The sequence below is a fragment of the Peromyscus californicus genome, unplaced genomic scaffold (genome assembly GCF_007827085.1).
Source record: "Peromyscus californicus insignis strain IS unplaced genomic scaffold, ASM782708v3 Scaffold_12__1_contigs__length_115047231, whole genome shotgun sequence".
Taxonomy (NCBI): domain Eukaryota; kingdom Metazoa; phylum Chordata; class Mammalia; order Rodentia; family Cricetidae; genus Peromyscus; species Peromyscus californicus.
In genome coordinates, this window is record NW_026294413.1 from 109,688,953 (window position 1) to 109,714,273 (window position 25,321).

The following is a 25,321-nucleotide window of genomic DNA, read 5'->3' on the forward strand; positions in this document are numbered from 1 at the left end:
GCCAAATTAATGAGAACAATAAACAAAGAAACCAAGATTAGCAGTGAATTCACTCAATGGAAAACTCCATCTTACTGCAAAACCTTCTCTTTTTTGTCACTTGAATGTCATTGCTAAATATAAGATGGGGATGCTTTGCTGTGTAGTCTCTTTATGTTTCAGTTCACAGACTTTCTGACTCACTCCTATTCATTATCAAACACACATTTCACAAAAGGTTTAATTGCCTCTAGCCTTAATAAATATTCTACTTGGGGTCTGCAAATAAGGCTATAGGAAAGTGGGGGAATCTTTTTGTTATGCAAACACTGACTGGTGGGAGCTCTTTCTGTAAACTATTTAGTTGAGCCCTCCAAAACCAGTGTTTGAATGGTCTCTTCTTTCTCCTCCTTCAGCGGTGGAATCCTCACCACAAGCCTGGTAATGCCATCTTATTTTGTGGTCAGTTGGCAAATAAGTTCTTCCTGAGATGAGTTTTGATTAAATCTATAGTGATAGCTTCATATGCTTGTGTAAGTTGTCTCTAAGAAAGCTCTCTGTTTATTTTTGTTTGTTTGTTTGTTTTGCAGGGAGGAAAGGTTAAATTCTTAATAACAAAGTGGATTTTTTTTCAAAGCTTCTCCAATTAGATCTGACTTCTCTGCAGAAGGCGACTCTTTGGTGTCTCTTTGTTGCTCTCTTACTCAGTGGGACACAAACTCAGGCATAAGGTTCTTAGTGGCCTTCATTTCCTGACTATATACAGATATTACGCTAAGCATTTTAGATTCACTAGTGAAGAATGTCTTCACCAGAAACCTACCCACTGCTGGTATTTTATTTCTGATTCCAAGGTTGAAGACATGAAGGCCATGCAGCTGGTAAGGCAGAATTTGAAGCCAAATATGTCTGATTCCAAGGGCATACTTTTACCTTTATGTAATGCTGAGTGTTTTATATTCTTTTTTTTCGAGTTTTTAATTTTATTTTTAAATTGTGTGTGTGTGTGTGTGTGTGTGTGTGTGTGTGTGTGTGTGTGTGTGTGCGTGTGTTCAGACATAATTTACCCTCTGAGCTGTGCCTTTAAAAATTAAAACTCAATATACAAAGTAAGGAACTGGGGGCTGGAGAGATGGCTCAGAGGTTAAGAGCATTGGCTGCTCCTCCAGAGGACCAGGGTTTGATTTCCAGAACCTACATGGTAGCTCACAGCCATCTGTGACTCCAGTTTCAGGGGATCTGATACCGTCTTCTGACCTCCATGGGCACCAAGTGTGTACACGGTGCACAGATATGTGGAGTTAAAACACTCATACACATTAATTTTTTAAAGTAATTAATTAAATTTACAAAAAAGCAATTGCAGAGGTAACTATGGAGATGAACTAAGTATTTAACATTGGGACTATATTAGTAATTGTGGAATATAGACAGCTATAAAAATATCAGAACTTTGCCTTTATCACCAGGCTACCTGAGCAAATTTAAAGAAAAATCTAAGTATTCATAGATTCCAATTTCTCTTTAATTTTACAACTAGTTGTTTCTATAGGAAATTAATTTTATCATCATCATCATCATCATCATTTGTGTATATGCACCTGCATGCACATACATGTGTGTACAGGTGCCCAGGCAGCCCAGAAGAGGGCACTGGATCACTTGGATCTGGAGTTACAGGCATTTATGAGCTGCCTGAAGAGCTGGGACCTGAATTCCAGTCCTCTGATAGAGCATTAAGTGCTCTTAACCTCTGAGCCACCTCTCCAGCCATGGGAAATCAATTTTAGAGTAACACATATTTTATCATAAGTTTGGGCACAGTTTGAACATTCATCATTTTTTTATCACCTGTCTTATAAAATGTCAGCCAAGTGTCCTAAACAACTCTGAAAACATAAGAGAATCCAGGGATGAGGTTCCTTCTTGATAAAGTCATTCCCATGCCACCTGTGACATCACCAGAGGCCACGCCTGTGGATGGGTGGGAAAACAATAACTCTATTTTAATTGGTTACTCAACCAATTACCTGAAAGTATCATGACACACATAGTTGATTTTCCCCCTTTCCACACATTTTCTTCAGTAACCAAATCACACTGGTCATCATATGGAAAAATGTGCTGCTCAAAATCCTGGCCATACAAATGACTTAGTGACTCACAGGTCCCTTGTGTTGCTGGACAGTATAAATAGCATTGCGAGGGGAGATGCAGTCTCATGACTTCAGTCTAACTTTTCACAGCTCTTCTCTGTGAGTTGACTTTGAGCACAGAATATCATCTGACACATATTGCTTTTGCTATGGTGCAATCACTGGGATACAGAATGATAGTCACCAACCAAGCAAAGTCAGTGCGTGAGTCCTTTATGCCATCAAGTTAACCACATGAGGAAAAGGTGGACCTTCTCTGTGACAGCTGACATGCCTGTTCAACATACCCTTTCCTGGTTGGGTAGTCATCAAGCTTGGCATAAACTAGAGTTACCTTGGAAGAGGTATCTCAACTGAGAAAATGCCACCATCAGGTTAGCCTGTGGATAAGGCTTTGGGGAATTTTTCCCGATGAATGATTGATGTGGGAGGGCACAAAGACCCAGCCCATTTTATGCAGTGCCACTCCAGGACAGGTTGTCCTAGATGGTGTAAGAAACCGGCCTGAGCAACCCAGGGAACCAAGTCAGTAAACAATGTCTCTCCATGATTTCTGCTTCAGTTCCTGTCTCTAGGCTCCTGCCTTCACCCTCCTCAGTGATGGAGAGTGACCTGAGAGCATGCAAGCTGAAGTAAATCCTTTCTTCCCCAAGTTACCTTTGGCCATGGTGTTTATCACAGCAACAGCATGTCTGCTGGCTTTATCATGGGCTGACTGCAGGCTAGGCTGTGCTTGAAGCCATGTCTTAGCCATCCCCTTCAAGGACATTGCCAAGTATGGGGCCAGACTTGTGAACAAATACTACAGAGAAGGGTGGAAGTCTGCTCCTGTGAGACAAAAGCAGAGCATCTTCCAGATCTCTGGCTGCAGACCTATCAGGGGTGAAAAAGCTGAATCTCTTGGAGAAAAGTGGTAGCTGTGCTATGATGTCACTGGTGCTATGATGTCACTGATGTTGGTATGATGTCATAGGGAGGAAAGTGAAGGATTTCCTGCCCTCTAACATTTGAGGAAGTATAGACTGGAAGACATCTCCTAGGTTCTGCCATATTTCTCTAGAGCAAGCTATAAATCTAGCTAGAATGCTCTCAACTTCCTCTGATGCATGTCACACCACCTTCAGGTAAGAGGAGTCCACAGAAACGTCACTGCACCTGCCAATAAAGGGACACAGAGAAGAGTGGGCCAACAGACCTTGTCAAGTCCCTTCAGCTTACCAACATTAGACCATCCCCTTCGTCCAATGATTCTTGAACTTCATCAAACCTGAACATAAAAACACAGTTTTTCTTGTTTCTTTGGGTCTTTACTTGTGAAGGCTCCTTTGTCACGTAAAATTTGTATCAGATAAATTTGTATGTTCCTTCTCTTGTTATTATTTGTATTATGTTTATTGAAGAACCTAGTAACAGGTGAAGAAAAATCTCTTATACCTCCTCCTCAAGAGGAAGAAAAAGCAGCTAAGTCACTGGGTGACGCTGTCAGTTGAGGTGTCTGTGAGCAGAAGGCTGTCCTTGTGGAAAAGCTTTGCTACCTCTTGTAGTTTGAACGAAACTGCTCCCATACGTTCACATGTTAAATACTTGGTCAAAAGCTGGTGCTGCTGTTTGCGGAAGGCTGTGAAACCTTGAGTAAGCTGAGGAAGTAAAAGGATGGGAACTAGCTTAAGGCTACATAGCTCAGCTCCACTTCCTGCTCACTCTCTGCTTCCTGACTGTGGATTCAACAAATATTCAAGCCAGCCTCTTGTTCCTGACACCATGCCATCCCTGCCAGCTTCCATGTCTTCCCCATCAGGATGGAAGGCACCCCTCTGTTTTAGCGAAGTGCTTTGGTCAGGGCATTTAAACACAGTGGTAAGAAAGTAACAAAGACATCACACATATTTCTCTAGGACTCATCTTCTCTTTTGTTCAGTGTCACTGGGTTAAGTGGATTTCAGGCCTGCAGTCTTTGAACAAGTCTTCCGTCTCATTTTTGCAGGTATGCTTAATTGTGCTTATTGTTACTTCAGGTTTTTTATGCTGTAACTGATTAGAGGATGATGGCATATCAAAATATAGATTCTGGCTTTTGAAGGTAGAGATTCTACTCAGGTACAAGGCCTAAACTGCCGTTTATTCTAACATTATCAGAGTTCTATGCTGGGGAACATGGAGCCTTGTATCAGTTTATCATAACAGCATTATGATGTTTATATACAATTTTTCTTTGTGTATCTCTCAAGATTTACATGAAATTAAGGACAATGGAAAGAATAAGATTCATATACCTATAAGTACCTGACTGAAACCTAAGAAATTCCAGTTCTGGGAGATGGCTCAGTTGTGTTAAGTCTTTTCTGAGTTTTGATCCCAAGCACTAAGGTAAAAGCCAGGTATGGCAGCATGCACCTCTAACACCAATGGCTTGCTGGCCAGCAAGTCAAACTAAAATGGCGGATCCAGGCTCAATTAAAGATCCTGCGTAAAACAATGGGATGGAGACCTTTAGAGGAAGACACTCAATATTGACCTCTAGTTTCTACAGTCCCATGAATAGTACACACACACACACACACACACACACACACACACACACACACACTGCAGTGGTCTGAATAACAATGGCCCCCATGAACTCATATATGAATGCTTAAGGAGTGGCATTAGGAGGTATGGCCTTGTTGGAGTAGGTGTGGCCTTTGTGGAGGAACTGTGTCACTAGGGGTGGTCTTTGAGGATTCAAATGCCCAAGTCAGGCCCATTGGCTCACTTTCTTCCTGCTGCCTGCCAATCTTGATGTAGAACTCTGGCTTCCTTCTCCAGCACCACGTCTACCTACATACCACAGTGCTTCTGCCATGACAATAATGGACTAAACCTCTGAACTGTAAGCTGGCCTCAATTAAATATTTTCCTTATAAGAGTTGCTGAGGTCATGATGAGAATAAAACCCTAAGAAATACACACACACACACACACACACACACACACACACACACACACACACACACACACAAATATACCACACTCCATTATAATGCAAACCCTATTTCTTCTAGAAGCCTTTGGTTCTTATGGCAAATCATCATGTCTGATTTATTAGTGCATAGTGAGAGATGTCACCATCTCTTACAGAGTCTTTTGAAACCCAAATTGGCTGAAAGCTATCACTGATCAAACAAACACAGAAGGAGAAACAAACTTCTTATAAACAGTGGGCTGCAACAGTAGACTCTTACATGGGAAAAGGGCCTCCCTCAGAAGAGGAAGAACACGTTCCTGCACAAAAGTGTTAGTACATGGAATTTCTTCTCCTGGTTTGACTTGGCACATAGGTAACTATGCTGTTTTAGACCATTACCCTAACTGTATTTATCTAGTGAATCCCTAACCAGATAATTCCACCTTCTCTGGAATCTGGATCCACCTTTACATCTTTCAGCATCCCTCATTTACCCAGTTTATTCCTCCTAAATACTCAGGAAGGTCCATGCTATCATTTATGAACATGTAAGTTAAGGCACCCTCCATTTCCCTTATTTGAAGTTGAAGTTTGTTAGTATGAAATATTATTTTAGTTATTTCTATTTATAATCTGGATAACTGTTTCCAGATTGAAGCCACTAAAATTTGTGAAAATGGTTAAATATTAATTGAATCAGTTCAAAATATTATTTTGAGAAGACAAAGACATAGTGTTACCAGTTTTACGAAGGTGACCATGATTGGAGAATTGGGTTAACCAATAGATTACCTATCTAATTCCTCAACAAGAAATGACTGAACATTTTCTCCCACTCTCTGGTACCATGTCACTACCCCAATACAAAATGACAAAACCCTCCAACTTTTCAAGTAAATACCAGCATAAACTGCATTCCCATCCAAACTAGACCTAGCTCCCACTTCTCCAAAAGGAAATTGCAAACACAAGAAACATGATTGCTCTTGTGAAGAGTTTTCTTGTGATATTTACTGTAAATGTGTTGTTTTATTTTTTCTTTCATCTTCTTAAAAGTAAAGAGTACATTTCCAAGGCCAGTTCTCACAAGCACTATTATTTATGATCCCGAGCATATTTGGTTTCATTGAGTAAAAGATGATGATTTTGTATGGCCTGATGTTATTATTTTTTGGACCATGAATACCTTTCCTTCCATCCTAACTCACTTCAGTTCCTTATATAGAGAACCACTGTGTGATAAGGAGGAAGGGTGCAAAATGGTTTCAGAAACAAAGTAGATCATTTTCTAAATCTTCAAAGGTACCCAAATGGGGGCTCATTTAAAGAAAAGAGCAAACCTTCTCTAACTTGGGATCTGTTATTTCTTACTATGATGTTTCACTTTATTTGCCCTCCCCATTGTTTGTGTTCAAGTCTAACTGACTATTTACTGCAAGGCCTTCCATTATTGCTTGAAAAAATATTTACAGCTAAAATATGACTTTGCATATATCACCTAAGTTTCTTGTCATTTCAGGGGAAGTAAGTATTGCTCAATTATCCATTGAGTCTGGAACATTCATTTGCTTAGGATTATGATACTAATAGGTATCAGAGACAGAATTACCTGAGCTGAGAAACTCAACACTTAACTTGACCTCAGGCATACCCCAAGATTTGAATGAATCAACCTTCAGATCTTCTGTGTTAGTCATAGAATTTAAATTTTTTTTTTTTTTTTTGGTTTTTCGAGACAGGGTTTCTCTGTGTAGCTTTGCGCCTTTCCTGGTACTCGCTTTGGAGACCAGGCTGGCCTCGAACTCACAGAGATCCGCCTGCCTCTGCCTCCCGAGTGCTGGGATTAAAGGCGTGCGCCACCACCGCCCGGCAGAATTTAAATTTTTAAAGAAAATATTTATTAGATGAGATGATTATGACTAAAAACAAAATTAATATATATTTTTAAAATAGTAAGTTGACTAGACTCTGCCTTCTGATAACAAAACCACAAGACACCAAAGTAGAGATTAAAACCAGTTCTTATTTGAAACATGTTTTATTAGCCACATAAAGAAGTGATTGCTTTTACCTGAACTATCGGTCAGTGTGTGGCCTCTTACTCAATCATGACCAACACTTGTGAGGAGAGTGGAGCTCTTTAAAGCATCTATCAGAAACCCCTGGCTTAGCGTCTGTTGTTTTCACTCGCTTTAGAATCTCAAATATGTGTCAGGTTTACCTTTTGTGGGTGAGATTACTAAATTGAATGTTATAACTTCTACTTTCCTGATACATCTCTCTACACTACTTACTAAAAGTTATTCTATCACTTTAAGGTTATCCAAGTTTCCTTCATAGTCAAAGAGTATATGAGGCAAACGTATGTATGCTCCTGACATGGCTTGTTGGAGCATGTTTGCATGAGAGCACTGGCATCTTCGGTAGAATCATATTATTATATGGACATAGATATTAAAACGTAGACAAAATTTAAGAGCATCTGACTGAGTTCTAAGATTTTTTTCCTTCTTTGTTCATCAGAATGTTCACTTAGGAAAGTCATGATCTTTAGGTCAACTACCTAAGGAGTTCTGGCTGGCATATCTTGTCTGTAGGTCTCTTTATCTTTAATAAATGGTGGTTATTCACTTTCTTCATTAAGGACTATTTGAAAAAATACAACCCCAAAAGAATCTGCAAAAATATAAAACTAAGCAAAACCTTATGGAAAAAGAATATATAATAATTTTATAAACTCCAAATGGATATGCAGACAAGATTCACACCACTCTGTCTTTACTGTCAGATAATTTAATGTCTACACTTGTATACAGAAGACATATTTGATCAACAAATGATCTGTCTGCCTTCCAGCAACCCTCCCCAAATCATTTTCTTCCCCCTAGCTAACCTCTTTATATGTTAAACTCAGTCTCTCTGGATGGCCAAATGGATTATAATTCAGATTCTCTTTCCTCTTCACTCACTCATAGGGGAGCTCTATAAAATTCTGCATTTTGCTCTCTCTGTGTCCTTTCATTAAATCTTTCTAAACCAACATTTCAACCTCCAATATCTCCCTACTCATGTTTCCTCTTTAAAGTTTCCCTCTGGTCTTTGAGAATATGGTTCCCCTCTCTCACAAGTTGCTTCATTCACAAGAACCTTTTATAGTTTAAAAACCTGAGTTTGTTGATGTATTGTTTGAAATAAATGATTCCACACTTCTTCATATGTTTATGCTATATCTCCCAAAGGAGAATATACTCCTGAGAGAATCTTCTAAATGTTCCATCTCCATAAGCACTTAGAACAGTTCATTAACAAAAATGCTGACTAAACGTTGTTGATCCACTGATACTTTTCCATTCCAGGAAACCGGTAAACCATTACTTGAACATATTTTATTTCCTTGGAAGGGTTTAAGAGTACTGGTAAATTGTAGCAGTTCTCACAATATTCAATTTTTAAATTTTAAATGGATAAAGAATATAAAGAAATTGTATCCTTGAGGTAAGGTAAAGCCAAATACTAGCAGTGCATATATTAATTAATTCAAAAAATTAAGAGTTTGGGGGGGGTGATATACAGCTACGTTTCGTTTTGAGTTCATTCACATAGTCAGGTTTGCCAGAAAGCTTATAGGAAAACTCACAGTAGACTGGAGAACAGAACAACAGTTGTGGTATAAAATTTAAAGTCATGCCACACATTTACAAACTCCAGATAAGGGACTTAGAAAATGTGTGAATATACAAGCTGAGGTGGAGGTCATTGACAGGTCTGTGAATAGTCTAAAGTTTAAGACTTGAGGTTGTTTTTCAATGCATCTGAAAGGCGCTGATTAGGTTCAGCACCTTGGCCAGCTCCCCATGTGCCAGCCTCTATTGGCCTAAGAAAAGATGTAGCCTAGCCGGGGAAGGAAGACACCATCTGTTTTTGTACTAATGACTACAACCCCACAACTCGGAGGGTAGACTGTAACAGTCAGTGCATTAGATTTTGCTGCTGGCGAGTTTGGGGGTGTCTTATTTGGTGTGTGGGGTTTTTATTTCTTCCCTCGGATCCTTCATGGAGGAAGGATCCCAAAACCTGGTGAGGCTCAGCAGAAAGTGCTCCAAGTTCTAGGGACTGAAGAAAGCTTCCCTGGCTTCGAGGGGATGGGGGCTAGATTTCTACTTAGATAGTTGAACTTCGTGATCCATCCACCAATTCACTCAAGTTTGATGCATTTGTATTTTACAACGAACACATACGTCGTAAGTTGCTGGAATAGAGGTTTACACAGGTGCCCTTCCTCCTGCCCTCTCCTACAGTCCACCCCAGGTGCCAAGACTGAACTAGAAGATGGACCTTTCCTTGAAGGTACCATCTTGCTGAATTCCTCTTAGTGTGACCTCTCAACGCCCGCAGAAAGCTCTGCTGTCCGAGATGGTCAGAAGTTACCATTGGCTTCTTTATTTTTCCCTTCACCACAAAAAAAAACTTTTTGTCCTCGGGAGGGGAAGAGAGGTCGAGGCAAAGAGAGGTGGTCTACATAGGAGAGGGGGCAAGGAGGGCTAGGGGGTATGAGGACCAAAAGTAGTGAAGCTCTGAGGCTTTGGGGGCTCTCCGCGCTTTCCCCCCTACAGTCCTTTGCAGTCGCCCTCTCCGCCGCGGACACTGGAGAGTTAAGCCAATAAACACGTAAGCGCCGCTCGCTCCCCAATCGGCAAGATGCCTCTCCGGCTCTTGGCTGCATCGACAGCTTGCAACACTCGGCATCTTTTCTGGAGGCGCCTCCTTCAGCGGCTGCAGATGGCATCCGGCTGCGGGCTCGGGGCTCGCAATTGATTCTCGCCCTTGCCCACCTCGGGTGCTCACACGCGCCTCTCCCTTCTCCTCCTCCCCTCGCGCTCCTGGGTCTGCGCCCAGCTCGCGCTCGCCAGGCGGAGGAAGCGGTCGCGGCGGCCGAGGCTGAGCAGCAGCGCTAGCTCTCCCTGACCTAGGAAGAAGCGCCCACCGGGACAGCCGACCCTCGGCTGCCTCCAGCGCCCCCCACCTTTTGCACCCCAAGCCGGGGACTCCGGGGACACCTCCCCCCAGGCGCCACCATGCTGGACCCTTCGTCCAGCGAAGAGGAATCCGATGAGATCCTGGAAGAAGAGAGCGGCAAGGAGGTGCTGGGCTCGGCCGCGTCCGGAGCGCGCCTGTCTCCCAGCCGCACCAGCGAGGGCTCGGCGGGCAGCGCCGGGATGGGGGGCGGCGGCGCCGGGGCCGGGGTGGGCGCCGGCGGCGGCGGGGGTAGCGGCGCGAGCAGCGGCGGCGGGGCCGGGGGTCTGCAGCCCAGCAGCCGAGCCGGCGGCGGCCGGCCCTCCAGCCCCAGCCCGTCGGTGGTGAGCGAGAAGGAGAAGGAAGAGTTGGAGCGGCTGCAGAAGGAGGAAGAGGAGAGGAAGAAGAGGCTGCAGCTGTACGTGTTCGTGATGCGCTGCATCGCCTACCCCTTCAACGCCAAGCAGCCCACCGACATGGCTCGGCGGCAGCAGAAGGTAGGTGCGCGGTGAGGCCGGGGAGCGGCGCCGGGACGTCGCCGGGCGGGCGGGGCGAACAATGGGAACCGGCGGCGCAGCTGGCGAGGAGGAGCCGTGGAAGGTGGAGACCGCGCCCTGGGACTAGGGGCCGGTCTCGCCGCGGCCCAGCTTGGCTCGCACAATCCGGCTCCGCCAGCGCGGGGCTCCCCGGGATGTGTCAGGGGCCTACAGCACAGTGTCGCGCACACGGGCCTCCCTGCGGGGGAGCGAGGCGGGAAAGTCCCGCTTTGTGACCTGGGTGGCGCGGGGAGTGACTTGCAGCGGGCAGCGCCCACAGAGGCCTTGCTCCTTTGCGGAGCTCCCTGTGCTCTCCCGCCGCGGCGGCTGCGCTGCGCTCTGGCCCGCCCTCCAGGGCGTGCGCTAGGCGGGCGCAGGCACCCCGCAGGTCGTGGCGCGGGTGGGGAGCTCCAGCTGCGCGGGACTCTCGGGCCAGCGGGCAGCCGCAGGGGCAAGCGGAAAAACAAGCCAGATCTGGAGGCGAGGCTTCCCGTGACTCAGCCAAGGGCGCCCCCTCGCAGCCTGGTCAGCTGACCGCCACCTAGGAGAGCCTAAGGGTCCTGCTGGCAGCGCTTTTCTCTTGCCAGGCGTCTCTCTAACCCACGTTTCCCCTTCCTTACGGATCCCAGAGCAGGGGCGCTCCTGGTGGGTCCCTGTGCCCGGGTCAGGACCTCCACCATACTCCCTGTGACCCTCTTCTCCTCCCAAGGTGACTTCGAAGCCACCTTCTGGCTCGCCAAAGCTCTCCAAGCCCTGCTGTTACTGGCTTGATAAAGTGCAGCTGCAAAGGGCTTAGCTTCTCAATTATAGTCATCAAAAGCTTTTTGTGTCTGAGGCAGGGGCAAGGCCAAGCCGGCTTTGAGCTGCATTTCATGGGATGGGGGCCCCATTACTATTCCCAACCAGAGAAAGGAGGGAGAAGGGGAGCGGTCACCGTGGCTGAGCGTCAGTGGTGAGGATCAGCCAGGTCAGGAGCCCAGGGGCAGTGAGTTAGTAAAGACAGTCAGCGTTCTGCTTAGTCTCTGGCAATGATTGGAGGACTTAAACTTGCATGAGGTCAGTTGAGCCTGGGGCCATGGGAGGTTCCAGCTGTAACCCAATCGAGGTTGTGAGACTAGTTTCTTAAAATAGTGATTTCCACGTTGATGCCATTTAAGTCAAAATTATATGTTGGCTCTAGTAAGGTGTTGGGGCTTTCCATATTTACCTTGCATCCTTATCTCTAGGTGGCACAGATTGCTCTGTTTGCTTTGCTTATGTGTGTGCACACACCACCCAACACTGTCTATTTTAGCTACTACAAGCTTGGATGCCGATTTTATTAAGTCAAAAAGACTCATTTCCTGGGTGAGAGATAGCAGGTAGGCATACGTACTGCTCTCCACCCTCATCTCCACAATACCTCCTTCCGAAGCCCTTTTGTTTTCCACCGGTATTAGAGCAAAAACATCCTTGGAGAAGTGAAAATTTGATACAATTTTTAAGGTTGAATGTGGCTTTACATAGCCAGTTAATCTAAATGTCTGCTTGGAATTACGTTAATTGTCTTTATAGTGTGGGAAATTCTACCTTCAAAACTCAAGGACTGAATTAGCCAAAGATGTCCTAGCCTCTCACCATGACTTTAAACAAAATGAAACAAGACCTTCCATTTATCAGTCAAAGGCTTTGTAGCTGTGTCCTTTAAGCAGATGCTTAGGTCAAGCACCGGGAGAAAGAAAAAGGAAAATCCTGTAGGAAGCCAGTTCTATCAGCTGAGAAAGGCCACCCTGAGATGTTTCCCCCAATCTGACTGCATGTTTCACCTCAGTCCATCCAAAGCTGCTATCTGTGGGCCAAGCCTGTCTTTATATATGACCTTTTCACATCATGGACACTCTAGGACAATAGTAACACTGGCCTTCTGTCACACTATTTTTAGGCACTGGAAAAACTATTGCTAAATATACATCCCAGCAAAACAGCCCCAGGCCTAGTGGCTACAGTGGGAAGATTATATATATCCATACATACATATCTCATTATTAAAAAGGAAGTAAGCTTTCTCTATTACTCTGTCTCTTGTTGTTTCATGCACTCTAGAAATGGCATTCTTTCTCTCCAGATTCAAAGTTTTGAAACTCCAGAAGTATTGAAAAGGTTTGTGTACTCATTATGGGAAAATGTAAAAGACAATAAATAAAACTGGTAAGTTAATACCAGTATGGATCACTATATACTAACTGTGACCTAAAGGCGAGCTTTGAACAGACTGGAAACAGGTGAACTAGAAACAGACAGATGAAAAATGGTGCAGAGAAAGAACGATGCAGAAGGCAGAAAGAGAACTGCATAGGAGAGGGAATCACAAAGCAGGGAGGGTGTATTAAAAAGCACAGTGTATCTTCTGAAACGCAGGAGTCTACATCATGCCTATTACCAACCTCACGTATCCGCAACGTGTAAGGCTCTCCACCTAGACCATTCTTCAAACTATTCACTTTATTTTGAGGACAGTTTTAAGTTAACTGAAGAACAGAGACAGTTCTCACGTTCACCAAGCAACTCTCCTATGTTGTTAATAACTCAGAAGTATAACACATTTTACAAAGAACCACAGCAATACATTACTAATAAAGTCTATAGTTTTTGTCTGAATTCATTTTCCATTATGAACTCATATTTGCTTTTGGTTTGGTGATGGAGGGACTGAAACCCCCAGCGTCTTAGATATGCAAGGCAAGTGGAGTGCTTGCCCTTGCATCCTCAGCCCCTGAGATCATTTTTAATTGTTTTAAAAACTCTGACATAATTATCAACATCACTCTGAAACTCAAAAAAGTTTTAATAGTTTGCCTAAAGCACCATGTAGCTAGACAAAAGAATAGGCATTGAGCCAAGGGGTGGTCTGATTACAAATCCTGTTTTCTGAGTAGAAGACACTGGCCAGAAATAGTCTAGAGTTTACAAACAGGAACCTAGCATGTCATGTGTCTATCCTTACAAAGGGGTATTTCTACTTGCCCCAAGAAAGATGTCCACTCCTCTTCCTCTGATCACCTATCCGATAGTCAACTTGGGCATAAAGAACATGAAGTAAAAAGAAGGGTCGGTTAAAAAAAAAAAAAGGCTCAATAACTTAATCTAGATAATCTAGATAACATTCTGTTGTCAGATTTTCTTCTTTAACATTGTTCAAACTGAAAGGAAAAGTATGTTAGCTCAGGAGAACAAGTGAGAAAAAGCAAAGGGAGAAGATATGCTGTATGGATAATGCTGATAGTTAATTCTCCTTTACTGGAAGACAAAGAGTGCTTGGGCATTTGGCTAATCTCTTCAATGTAAAGAAAAGTCTATCAACAGACCATTTGAAAACTGTATTTTATTATTTATAAATATATTTTGTCTTCATTACCAAGTATAAATGTGACGTGGTGGTACTGATCATGTATGACCCAAACAAAAACTTTCCCTATGAAACGCTCACCATACTGATTCAGTAACTCAAAAATGGCAACAGTTCTTTACTTTTTCTCCCCTTCTTCCTCAGAATGGTAAAGTCAATACCTAGAGTTGGCATGGCAAAGCTGTACCATCTGTTTCTAAGCTACATAGTAATGATGATGGGTGGCTACCTCATGTGAACCAGCTACTTATAGATGCTGCTAAGGGAATGTGAAATCAGGCACTGTAAACAATGATGTGTAATATTTAGATCAACAGGATGATTTTTAATTGGATAGCCATTATTCATAATGTCTAGATTATAGCTACTCTCATGTAGATCTTTTGTGTGCAGAAGTATATGTGTGTGCTCCATATGTATGTGTGTGTGTCCCACGGGTGTGTGTGTGTGCGCGCGCGCGCGTGCACACGCATCCACATGATGGTGGAAAGGGACAGTCCAAAATTGTGACTACTTCAGCAGAACTATTTTATTCAAGGGGACTTTATGCCTGGATGAAATATGTCTTAAATCCAAAATACTCTTTTCTATGTGATTTAGGTTATATTGTTCCATGAAGTTATGGCTACCATTGAGTCGCTGTTTGCTAGAGAGATTCCATCTCTATCGTTTACTTATTTCCCTTTATTTGGGCATGTTTCAAAAGCTATGATTTTCATAAAATTCAAGACCCAGTACTGGTTAACTCTGTATGCTCCTGAATTAGTAATTCCTCCATTTCTAGTTTTAGGTACCTAGATTCCTCTACTATTCAAAATTTTTAATCTTTGCTCTGCCAATGAAAAATATGATTTGCATTTTAAATATAAACTATTTTAAGCTTTCAGTACAACTAAGTGAATGTCACCTAATTTCCTCCCAACAGATTATATCTTTATCACGAGAATAATTAAATTATTTAAAGCTGCCTTTTGCTCCTGCTCCCCAATCTATTTGGTGCAGTGAGAAGGAACCATTTATTATATGCGGTTCTGGCATAGACTACCTTCTGAAGATGCAGACTATAGAAAAATACTAAGATGTTCTTGCCTCATTACACACCTGGAATAGCCTCCTCCTTCCCTGCAACTGGACTTAGGAACAAAGGAAATTAAATTTTTCGTTCCTGAAGAATTATACTCTAACAGGTAATGAACGTCAAATGGCTCAGAGATCTTCCCTCTGAAAGAGCAAATGAATGCATAGCCATAAACTATCACATTGAATACGACAGTATTTGACTTGGGGCCAAGTGTCTATGAAAGTGAAGCAGGGGTGGTGAGGAGAGTTCTATCTTAAAACTAAGTCTAAACACGGGAGCCGGTGCTCACTGTAGCAAGCACTCAGCCAGGCTGCGGGCTAGAACCAAAGGACGCATGTGCCATCTGGTTCTTGAGTCAGAGGAGTCTGTGGTTTAGTTTGAAAGATAGCAGACATAGGACTCAAATAAAGAGAGAAGGGTAGAGTTTACTAGAGGATGTGGGTCGTAAGAGAAGGGGTGGTGTGTGCTGATGCATTCAGATTGGCTTGATGCTAGGGAAATCTTCAGGAAGCAGTACACAGATGACTTGGCACAATTTTTAAAAATCTAGATATTGTATATATTGAAACCTGTGTCTGAAGTAAAATACTACCACTAGTGGATCATAGATTATAGGCAAGTCTTCTATTTCTAGGGTAAGTTCATCTGTCATTTGTAGGAAGGGGCAAGGCACCTTTAGATAATTGCTCATGTCTCTTTAGATATAATAGTTGATTGTTCTGGAAAACGCAGTTGCTCATTAGCAAGACGTAAAATCCTTTGAGCTTGGAGTTGGCATGTTTTCACATTATGAAATAAGGCACTTTCCAAATGATCCAGGGTGGTCAGAGATGATTTCAGTTCATCCAGCTATGCAGATTTTCAGATGAGGTTGCAAGACAGACTACACGGGAAATTTTAAGCTGTAACTTGTAACTTGGAGCCAATCCACAAAGTTATTTTGTCTGTATTTCCCCTGTTTTTAATTAGTTCTCAGCTCTTGTAACTTCTAGACATTTTATAGTGAAAAATTTGAATGTCAGCTTTTCTTATGTTTAATATCATGACAACATTAGGACAGAATTGTTGTAGATTTATGAAAAGCAATACAAAGAAGACTCCCCTGCCATCACTTAAATAATAGAATGTGCATCACTTTTAACTTAATTATATTTGTCTAGAGGGTAGAACAGCAGTGCTGTAGGTCTTTCCAAACCCTTCTTTGTGCTGCTTAACAGATACTGTCGGTCTGACCCTAGCCCCTGGGTAGCATTCCTGGGAGAGAGTCTGGCACTTGGAACATCATGTTCCCTGCTTCTGGCAACTGTTCTTGTTTTCTTCTTAGGATCAGAGTCATCGTTTCTACAGAATTAGAGGCTTGATGGTCAGCACTACCGTATTGATTTTTATTGGTTATTCCAAGCCTGTAATAGAATTGCTTTTCTGTTCTTATTTCTTATTTCTGTTCTTAATTATCTTATCAGATAATTAAGGAGGGAAACCATTGACAGTTAGTCTAGTCATTACTGTTCATATCTCAATGGACAGTAAAGACAGTGGTTAAGAGCTTAAACTCTGAGACTTGGGATTATTTCCTACCTGTGGCAGCCAGTTATAGACTCTGTGATCTGCAGTTTATTCATTCTCTCAGAGGTTCAATGTATGCACCAGCAAAATAGAGGGTGGGTAGTTGTACTGTCGTCTTTGGGTTGTTATGAAAATTAAGTGAGATAATATAGTAAAGCTCTTAGAACAGCATAGGACATTTGGTTAGTGTAAAATAAGTATTAGTTCTTGCATTGGCAAAGTTTATACATGTATACATATACATGTATACATACACGCACATGTGTGCATATACATATCATTATTTTTGTCTGTAAGGCTTGTGAGAATTAATGTATGTGATATATCCCTGCCATAGTAAGGGATATATTTCTAGTTTCTATCATCAGCAACATAGGAAAATCTAGACAAGCAGGTGGCCGTCATTATGGCATCTTCTACAAACTAGATGGAACCACGCAGGCCGTATATCTCTGTCCTCCTTTTTGCTGAGATGCTTCACTAATTTTATGGAAAGAAAAAGGATCCATTTCTCCAGCTTAACCTCCCCCACTTTGAACATGTGATTTGTTAAATGACTAATAGCAAACACATTAGTGGAAAGACTTGCTACATGTTTCACAGAGTCTTGGGCCACTCAAGTGGCCTGTGGTGGGACTCCCAGAATTCCTTACTCTCCTTGTCACCTTCCTTCCCCTACCTTATGCTTTCTGTCATACAATAGGGTACTTTGTTTCTTCAAGTCTTGAAATTTTGGCCTTGATACAAACAACTCTTTGCAAATGTTGGTTTACTGTTGTAGTATCGAACTGTTGCCATCACTAATGAACTTACAAAGTGCATTATGTTTGTATAAAGAGTAAATTCTAAGCAAGTATGGCTAATATTAAGTGCATATATATGTTCATATATCTAGGCAGGGAAGACTTACAGAAATAGACAATGTATGGCACAGTAGTGAAGTCCTTCACTTCTGTATACTTTCATTCCATAGTTTAAATTTCTGTTTAGCTGGTGAGCTATGTGACCTAAATTAAATTAAATTTTGTGAACTGGTGGCTATGTGACCTAAGTTACTTTTCATGACACTGTGACCAAATAAATACCTTCCACTTGACTGAGGAACAATGGGGTGGGGGGTATAGTTAAAGTTTGTGTGCTGTCCAGTGGGGTGAGATAGGCATAGTGGAGTCCATGGTGACTTGAGGCTATGGCAGTGGGAACAGGAGACTGCTTGCCTACATCTTAGCCAATCAATAATCAAGACTTGAGCCAGAACTAGGGGAAGACTACGACCCATGAGGCTCCCTTTATATAGCCATACATCTTCATAAAGAACCCACCACCCACCAAAATAGTACTACCATCCAGGGTCCTACACTTCAAACACATGAGCCTGAGGAGGATGTTTCACATCCAAACCCTAACAGGTCCATTCCCCACACACTTCTTCTTTTATAAAATGGAGAAACCTTATCAAGAATTGCAAGAGAAAAGTATGGCAGATGCTTTACAAGTCCCTTATATATGGTTCATGTTGCTGAGGAAATGCTCACAGTAGCCATCATAATAGCATTCACAAATTTTTGTTCCCCCAAGGTTCCTACACTGTTTCTTACTGCTGTAACATTTTCTGTAGCTGATTCTTATTCTAGAACACCCCACTCCCCTTCTCTGATTCACTCTTATTTGTCCTTTAATTAACTCTGGCATTAGCTCCCTTAGGAAACCGTCCCAAGCCTTTACATTGGGCTAACTCCCACACAACTCTGTAATCTGAGTTCAATCTACCTCGTGTACACAATATTTAAATTACTTTGGTGTGTGCCTCTCTTCCACAGACAGAGACATTTTATTTTTCTTCAATTACTCACCTATCAAACAATGTCGGACACACAATAGGTCCTTTGAAAATGTTGAAATTTCACACCAGCATTCTATTTCCTAGCAAGTTTTCAATGGGAAGAGACCAACTTGCCATTTCTGAAAAAGAATGAAAGAGAAGGCAGTCAACAGCACTCTAGCGACAACTGGAGGGTTTCAGAAGTCCTGGGATCTGTAAGTTCTGTATATTTAACATAGGAAAGTATATTACTTTTCACTACATTTAGGAGAATCAGGCAGTATTTTCTCTGTTCTTTTATTGTAAGCCATCTCTTCCAGATTAGGTTGGATTATGAATAAGTAATAACTATAGGACTCTTGCACATTGGCATAGTAATAAGAATATTATAGGTATGAAATATCTACAAGGGAATTAAATTATTTATGTGTGTGGCCTTTTCTGATACCTCTTTAAAGGGGAAAATGCTCTTTGCTGTTTCATTACTTTCATTTTAAAAAGTGTGAGAAAGGTTTGAAAAGTTATTTCAATGATAAAGTGCACAGATATTTCAGTCTGCCAACTGTTACTCTGAAATTGAGAGATGGGGAGTAATGCTGGTTAGTTTTATTGTCACAAACTAGAGTCAAATGGGAAGAGGTAACTTCAATTGCCCAGATCACAACTGGCCTGTGGGCATGTCTATTGGGCATTGTCTTGACTGCCAACTGATGTAGGAGGGTCTGGCCCACTATGACAGTGCCATCCCTGGGCAAGTGGTTCTGGGCTATATAAGAAAAGTAGCAGAGCTTATTATGCTTAGTGAGCAAGCCAGTAAATAGCACTCCTCTATGGTCTCTGTTTCAGTCTCTGCCTCCAGATTCCTGCCTTGTCTTCCTTTGATGATGGACTATGAACTGTAAGCTGATATAAGCTCCCAAGGTTGCTTTTGCTCAGACTATTTCATCATAGCAACAGGCAAACTAGAATAGGGAGTAAAAGATTGTGTGTGTGTGTGTGTGTGTGTGTGTGTGTGTGTGTGTGTGTGTGTGTGTGTGCCTGCACTGTTTGTGGTGTTGTGTATATTTGTGTGTATACACATGAGTTTTTGGGCATATGTACCCAGGAACCTAGACATGCATATTCATTGAAGGACATCATTTCTACCTTATGGCTATGAGATAGTGTCTGTCACTGAGGCAGAAGCTCACTCTTTCAACTTGGCTGGCTGCTCAGTGAGTTCTTAGGATCTGCCTGTCTCCATCTCCCACCATGCTAACTAGGGTCCTTGGCACCTGTAACACCCCTGGATTTCCATGTGGATGCTGGGGTTTCAAACTCAGGTCCTCCTGTTTACAGGGTAAACACTCACACCCATTGAGCCATCTTCCAGCAGCCTATGAAAGGAAAGTGCATTTTAAAGGTGTTCCAGGAGCACTCACTAAGTTGCAAACCCTCCAAGGGGTTTAACACTTTCAAAGAGACAATGGGGTTTTGGCAAAAGTACAGAGTGGTTCAAGCAATCGACTGTGCCACTTCAGAAGGCAAAAGGAAAACAGTGAAAATTCTTGCAAATAATCACGCCTTCTGTTGCCCATGTAGAAAAACAGCCTTTTGGTGTGGATGGTAGGCATGGTGTTGTTTAAGCAAATGAGTTGAAATGTAACTTGCACATCTACTTTGGCGATCTTTCTGACAAGTATAGCAACTGTTGTCTATAAGACAGTGTGTCATAACATACTGTGTTTAAAACATTTCTTGGGGGCTCTTCCATATTCAATTTTTGTTTGTTAGACATCATCAGACAATGTTATACATTGTTTTGAGCCACTTCTATAAATAAGAAACTAACTGGATCCTGTAAGTAAAACACTCATAGTCATTTTGGACAGCCCTCCTCACCTCCTGTAACCTACCAGTCTGCCTAAGAGATTGAAGTGTACCCATATAGAAAAGCTAGTGTAAGGCAAGAAGTAGTGAGTTCACTTTATTAGTGTGCATGCATGTGCTGGCTCATGTGGCCATGAAGTAACATTCAGGAGTTGGTTCTCTCGTTCCACAATGGGATTGAACTCATGTTATCATGTTTGTGTGCCAACCACTTTTATCTACAGCCATTCATTAACCATAATTTTAAATATTAGTTTTCTCTCCAGATTTCAGTTCTTGGCCCTTGTTATGGGTGATTATGTACCCCAAAATTCATATGGGAAAGCATTAACCTCAGGATCCCGTAATGAGACTTTAAAGAAAATAACATACTACTTGAAGATGAGTCTCCCCTAATTTATCATAGCTAATGTCCCTATGAAAAGGGATCATTTGGACCCAGAGACATGCACATTGGGAAGATACTCTGTGAAGAGGAAGAGAGTCTGAAGTGATGCTTCTAGAAGCAAGGACCACAGAAAATTGCCCCAGTAATCCAGAAGTTAGGGCAGAGTCACAGAGCAGATTCCTCCTCACATTTCTGAGGGGCCATATCTGCCACCACCATGACCCCCATTGTTGAAGGTATGTGGTTTACAATGCTTAGTTAGAGCAATCCTAATTGATACAGCTCTCTCCCAAGCTGTCTCATCTTTGGTGGTACCAGCACTAACAATGGCTTTAGCCACCCAAATCATCACAGTTCCAGTTCTTGTATCTTTGTCTCCGTTACAGACCTTTTCCCATTCTGCCAGTATTGGGTGTCCAGATGCTTGCATTAACACTACTCAAGGTGTGGCTGCAGACTGATGGAAGCCAGTGAATGGCTTCTCGCAACTTATAGTGAGCCAAAGAACTTGGACTAAAATGCAAATCATCCTATGGTTTTTCTCATACTTGAAGGCCTTGCTACAAGAGGATTTTCAGCCAATTTGAACATACTTATTTCAAACATAGTTAAAAAAAAGTATTTAGTGATGAGGTTTATGTAGTTTGTGTATAAGTACTTCATCTAGACCACAGCCAATAACAAGCAGCCTACTGAAGGCACAGGTCTACAAGCCACGCATAGAAGAATGCCACTTTCCATGGCATTTCTCCTAGATAAAACCACTCGACAGTAACGGCATTCCCTCACCAGACCCTTTGCCTCTGCATTTCCTGCTTGATGAGTGCACAATGGAACTGTCATACATCTAAACTGTCACAGCAGAAACATGCAAACATGCAAACATGCAAACAGCTTTACATCTACTGTTGTTCATCCTTACCACCTTGTCCTGCACAGATTCTTTTGATATACCTTATTAAACTATTAATTTCCTTCTCCCCTTTTTCATTTCGTAGTTCATGGACCTACTTGGGGCCTCAAGTTTGCTTGCATGCATGGTTGTATGACCTTTCTGTCTTGGTTACTCTTCTTTTTGCTGTGATAAAACACTCTGAAGAAAAGCAACTTACATGCAAAAGGACCTATTCTGGCTCACAGTTGGAGGGCACGGGCCATCATGGCCGTGATACCACAGTGGCAGGAACTTGAGGCAGCTGGTCACATTGCAGCTGAAGTCAGGAAAGAGAGACTGCTAGGTTTGAGCTAGGTCTCTCCCTTTTGTGCAGTCCAAGGTCCAAGTGCAAGGAACAGTGCCACACTCCTTCAGGGTGGGTCTTCGCCCCTTAACTAACCTCATCAACACAATCACTCACAGGCATTTGAAGGTCAATCTAATCTAAGTAGTCCCTATTGCTGTGCCTCCTAAGTGATTCTAGACCATCCAGTTGATAATTGTCTTCAACCATCACACCCCCTGACAGACCTCTGACCTCCTTTCTTTGCCCATGCCCCACCCAACTACCAGAGGATTTTTTTTTTTGAAACACAAATTCAGTCTTGCCCAGAGTTTTTCTGCAGCTTCCTATTGCATATACAGGATAAAACCTGAATTTGCTTGTGTGGCATCATTCCTGTTCCACCCATCCTCAGTTCCTACAGTTTCCTGCATGTCAGTTTGGCTTTGACCCATTTGACCATCCCCAAACCATCCATGTGCACTTGGATCTCAAGGTCCTTTGCACTTCTGTTTGAAAGACCCCACCCACCCTCTGTGACTCTTACAGGTAGAAGATGATGTTATTACACAGAACAAAAGAGAGTAATGAAGACATCAGGTGTTTAGTCTGTATAGTCCTTGTTTTGTATATTTGAAGGCCTTATGCAATTTAATAACTGTACAGTGTAGTAACTAGTCATCCCAATCTTACAGAGGTGGGGAACTAAAGTAGTTAATAAACTTGCCTGGGTTATACTTTTAGTAGACAGTAGAGCTGGGTCATAGCCCAAGCAATGTAACTTCAGCCTGTACATGTCAGACCATTGGGTCCATCGGATCTCAGTTGTTTTCCATCTTTCTTCGATTTTACAGAAATCATTCATTTACTGTATCCAGGCAGTGTCTGGCAGTCTGTGTACAGAACAGGTACTCAACAGTCAATGCATGTGTTCATGATTGTTTATGGAATGGCCATATTTATAGCATATTGCTCAGATTTCATTCACCAAAACAGCCCTTTGCATAGGTAGGACATGTATTCCGAGTCCCTGTTTTGTAAGGGACTTCTTACACTCGACAGTATGGACCAGTGAGTTTCCTCCTGATTGGAAAGAACAGCAATGATGGACTGGGACTTCCTACCTGCATCTAGGACTCCCTCCTCTGTGCTGTTGGTCTCAGATTCACACTAAGAGTGTCCTGGTCACTGCCGCCTATGGAGGGCTACCACTCCATAACAGATATTTTAAAATATACCTCACATTTCATGTTCAGGTAACTTTTTTGTTGGAAAAACTTGGAATGTATTGTTTTCAAATTGTGTTTTTGAAACTAGCTGTATATGATAGTTAATGAGTCATTTCCCAGGGATTAGGTTGTTTTCACAGAATCCTTATAAATGGAAACAATGTCTCCAATGGTTTGGGATTATAAAAATATTTTATGAGGACAAAATTTTAAAATGAAGATGACATGTTTTTAGAAGGCATTTGAGGACTTATTCAGCTGTGTTTTATTAAGTTAATGTATTTTATTTATGTCCTCAGACTCAGTACGTTTTTAGATTCTCAAAAGGTCCAAACCTTCAACCACTATATAAATACCTTTTGCTAGATTTTATGAAAAAAATACTATGTGTTTATTTTTTGTTATTTTTATGTTATTTATCTGTATGGATTTTTTACCTGTGTGTATATATGTGCACTACATGCATGCCTGGTGACTGAGGAGGCCAGAAGAGGGAGTCAGACCTTCTGGAACTGTAGTTACAGATGGTTGTAGGCTGCCATTTTAGATGCAGGGAATAGAACTGGAGTCCTCTGAGAGAGCATCCAGTGCTCTTAACTGCTGCACCATCTCCCCGGCCCTGCAAGCACTATCTGGATTAAACCTGTAGCTGACCAATGAGGTCCAAAGGTCAGATGACAGCAGTGGGTGTGTTTGGAAGGGAGGAAAGATTCTTTCAACTCTTCAGGGCCCAGAAAATACAAAGCAAATCTGAGGGCCCTCGAGAGGACAGATGCCATTGTAAAAGACCCAAACATTGATAGAGAGGGAGGAAGGAAGAGCAAAGGCTTGCAGACAGATGTTCCTTGGTGCCCATGCATGGAAGGGTGAGCATTCACCCTGCAGACCAGGGAAGCCTCCGGACATTGAACTGGGCAGTGGTCTGAAGAGAAGAACGTTTTAAGCAGATTGATCTTCTTTTTTTGCATATGTTTATGTGTGCAGTTTACATATAAGTGTTCATGTAGGGTTGCACACATGTGCATGCAGATGTGATTCATATGTGCGAATAGGCCAAAGGTCAATATGAGATGTCTTCCTTGATCACTTTCCACTGTACTTGTTGTGATGGGGTCTCAGTCAACCTGGACTTTGTAGATTCAATGAATGAGGCCAGCTGACCAATGAGCTGCAAGAATCCATCTGTCTCTGGACCCCAGTGCTGAGTTACAGATGCTGTGCCTGGTTTTGAGGTGGGTTCTGGGGATCCAAATTCAGGTCCTCTTGTTTATTCAGCAGACACTTTATGCCTGGCCCGTCTCCCCAGCACAAGAAGACTGTGGAGAGAGACAAAAAAAGAATGTAAATGTCTTCACATGGCAAGAAAAGGTCACAGATTAGGTTTGAATGTAATACTTAGCACTTTATAGTTTTGTGGGGAAGTTTGGGGAAAATCTCATAAAATTATTTGCTATATGTAGAAGCAGTAGTTCTGGGATACTTTCTCAGAGATGCATTATTCTTGGTTTTACTTTTTCTATATCAGCTTCTCTGTATTTGTCAATGTGTGGAGTGTGAATGCCGGTTTTCTGCAAACCTGACTGATGAGAAGCAAGGTTCTGCCCCTTTAAATTACACGTAAATTCAGTGACCAATGCTCTGATACAAACATTCTCCTGGACAACATGTGGGAAATTATATCGATCAAGTAAAACCAACCTTCAAGAACACAATACTACAATAAGGCCAGGTGAACACCAGGTCCACAAAAGGATATAGGAAGGCCTGAGTTATGCTGTAGGACTAGAGTCTGTCTTAGTCAGAGTTTCTATTGCTGTGAAGAGACACTATGACCATGGCAATGCTTATAAGGAAAATCATTTAAGTGGGGTGGCTCACAGTTCAGAGGTTCAGTCCATTATCATTGTGGTTGAACATAGTGGTGTGCAGGCAGACATGGTGCTGGAGAAGGAGCTGAGTGTCCTACATCTTGCAGGCAACAGACAGTGGTCTGAGACACTGGGCAGTATCTTGAGCATAGGAGACCTCAAAGCCCACCTCCACAGTGACGCACTTCCTCCTATAAGACCACACCCACTCCAACAAGGCCACACCTCCTAACAGTGCTACTCCCTTTGGGGTCCTAGAGAAAGA

At 42.4% G+C, this 25,321-nt stretch overlaps 1 protein-coding gene across 13 annotated transcripts in view; it reads left to right on the plus strand.

Annotated features, from left to right (window-relative positions):
* The first annotated feature begins 7,968 nt into the window (after window positions 1-7,968).
* Cadps (calcium dependent secretion activator) overlaps window positions 7,969-25,321 on the plus strand; it is a 445,492-nt gene continuing 428,139 nt past the window's right edge. For 2 of the 13 annotated variants that reach the window (XM_052734117.1, XM_052734118.1), the window contains exon 1: window positions 8,499-10,592. In XM_052734117.1, coding sequence (XP_052590077.1) covers window positions 10,158-10,592 — 435 coding nt within the window. In that variant the 5' untranslated portion in view covers window positions 8,499-10,157. Of the gene's footprint in view, window positions 10,593-25,321 lie in introns of all 13 variants that reach the window. The other 11 variants (XM_052734110.1, XM_052734109.1, XM_052734121.1 and 8 more) reach the window with 10 other exon arrangements.